Raw genomic sequence first — 2,500 nt, forward strand, 5'->3', positions numbered from 1 at the left:
AGTGCATGCATCAAAAAGGAAAATTTTCTTTTGTTGTATTGTACTTGTAACAAATTAAACAATGAACAAAGAAATCACGTACCTTCAAAAAGGTCCAAGGATATTTCGAATGGAAACTGTTTTGGAAATTGCTGTGAAGACGAAAAGACAACATCCCATTGAAGATTGTAGTGAAAATGGTGAGAGCACTAGCCCTCCAGAAATTTGTGGCAGTGCAATTTACAGAATCCATCATGAAGCACACAACACATAAAATCACAATGGAAAATAGGATACAGCAGATGATTCTAATGCTAAGTTCAAAACGCAGGTGCAGGTTGTAAAGTATAGATAACTGTTTTGTGTGCCAGTGGCACAAGACACCCAAATTCAAGTACTTCGTTTCTAAGGCATACCTGGGACATAAAAGGACTAGGGAGAGCAGCTTCCGCTAGACGCGCGAAAGCATCTTGTAAGGCAGAGGACTGGGACTCGGGTTCAATACTGACCACTGTTATGGATCTCTTTTTGGATGTTCCTGCAATAATTACAACAAAAATTAAAAAAACAAGACATGATCTCCTTGCCTCAAACACCACTCCATTCTCAGAAAAAAAAGACTTGGTCCTTTTAACAATAAGAGTGACAAAAAATGACTTTCATATTGGTATAGCGATATTTCTCGTTACGTCACCCATTGTTATTAATATGCCAGCCAGAAGCTAATTGGCTGTTGAAACAATAACTTCTTTTGTTCCCTGGTTGGCAAATTTCAATATCAAAAGAAATGTGACGTCAATGTTTGTAGACAAGAAATATCGCTATTGCCGCAATTTCAAACGAACGTGCATGACGGGAAGGCTGTTTCGAAATGCAACCGCTCCGCAAAAGCCTCAACTGCATGCTTGTTTCCAGTATATATCATATATCATATATCTTTATTTACCCTCGGATTTCAGTCCAACGCCAAGGTTACGAATGAAGCATGATGCTTCGAGAAACTAAGAATTTTACTTTAAATGGTCTCTTAAACGAGGTATTCTTAATTTAGCATACCAAACATTTGGATGCTGTTCAGTCGCATCTGTAGTTGATTCTCCAAATACTCCAGCTTACATTGCTTTGCCAAGCGAAGACAGTCATCAATTTGATCCATTGCGATATACAAGCGATCAGTATAGAGATATTGTAAAATTGCATTGAAAGCCCATGGTTTTACCTGAAAAAGAAAGTTCAAGTTATGACATTTTAAATTGAACGCTGCGTCATGAAATTGGTCGGCTTTTAGCGCAACTGGGAGCAATCTAGTTGAGAGAAAATTAGTTCACCTTTCTTCTTGCCTCGGCAGTCACGATTCGTTATGGAAACCACCTAAAGCAACGGCCTCTCTTCACTTATAACGTTGACTTGTACAGAAAAAAATATTAGTTTGGAACCCTCGAGTGGTCAGTATTCTCGGGGCTGACAAACAGAATTGCGGACTAGAGACGAGAATGGAGCATAATTTTTGGTACGCATGCGTGGCTAGACTGTCCTTCTTACCAGTTTGTGCTTCAGTTCAATTATCGAACGATCACGCCACTTTCTCGTGAACTTGTGTGCAAAGTATGACGAACGAGCAGAGAGTACCATGCGATGCGCATGCACAGCAACACCATGAACCAAGAAACAGACATCGGCGTACGTGCAATCCTCCAGACACCTTTAAAAATAAAGCAATATCCACTTCCTCTTTTTGGCTTTTTTAGGACAGAAATTTGTGCAAAAGTACGTGTGAGCAAAGGTGCGAACATGGGCAGTTTGTATAGTCAGTCTTCTAGGACAAAGTTAACAATGCTATAATGAACAATTAATGGAACGAAAAAAGGAGCTAATGAGAGTCTATTATTTTCGTCCACCATCACGGCACAGATGACGTACGCACCAATTCAGATGAGAAATGCCATGCTTCGCCTCGCACGGGCTATTCCGGCACTGACCAATCACATTGAACAACCTGTCTGATTTTAATTTAGTAAAATGTCCTGCTTCATTATAATTTTCCACGTATGACTTAAATTTCAACCGCTTGTACTATTAAGTGCTGCTTAGCCATTTTCCATACCCATTTTTTATATGTCTGCAAGAGTAGTTGGAGGATGACCATCACCCCTCGCAACTATGATGTTGTTTTCCCAAAAAGAGCTCCAACGATGTAAATAGATGGTTTTTACGTTAAGTCATCGCCGCCATGTTGGTGGACGAAAACAAAAGATGTCTCATTAGCTCCTTTTGTTCATCCACCAGAATTTGCACATTACATCATTGTTTTCTGTGTCTCTAGAGATTGGTTGCAAACCATCTAATGCATGTGGCTGATACTGGAACCTACGCCGGATGCGAGGAAAGGCTTGCTGCCTGCTTGGGTCAAAGAGAGGCCTGAGAATGTAGGCGTGTGGCTCCACAGAAAAATGAAGCCGGAAAAGTCTGCTACAAGGTAAAACGGGTGAACTTAAAGCTGGTATTTCACAGGGGATGACAG

General features: G+C 40.5%; 1 protein-coding gene across 1 annotated transcript in view; it reads right to left on the reverse strand.

Annotated features, from left to right (window-relative positions):
* The window catches only part of LOC138056536 (ankyrin repeat and BTB/POZ domain-containing protein 1-like), a 13,777-nt gene that overhangs the window by 5,063 nt on the left and 6,214 nt on the right, over nt 1-2,500 (reverse strand). Inside the window, exons 5-8 of the mRNA XM_068902352.1 lie at nt 1,522-1,681; nt 1,036-1,198; nt 396-517; nt 83-131 (exon numbers count right to left, since the gene is read on the reverse strand). Coding sequence (XP_068758453.1) covers nt 83-131; nt 396-517; nt 1,036-1,198; nt 1,522-1,681 — 494 coding nt within the window. The remainder of the gene's footprint in view (nt 1-82; nt 132-395; nt 518-1,035; nt 1,199-1,521; nt 1,682-2,500) is intronic.

The sequence above is a fragment of the Montipora capricornis genome, chromosome 7, assembly GCF_036669925.1.
Source record: "Montipora capricornis isolate CH-2021 chromosome 7, ASM3666992v2, whole genome shotgun sequence".
Lineage (NCBI taxonomy): Eukaryota > Metazoa > Cnidaria > Anthozoa > Scleractinia > Acroporidae > Montipora > Montipora capricornis.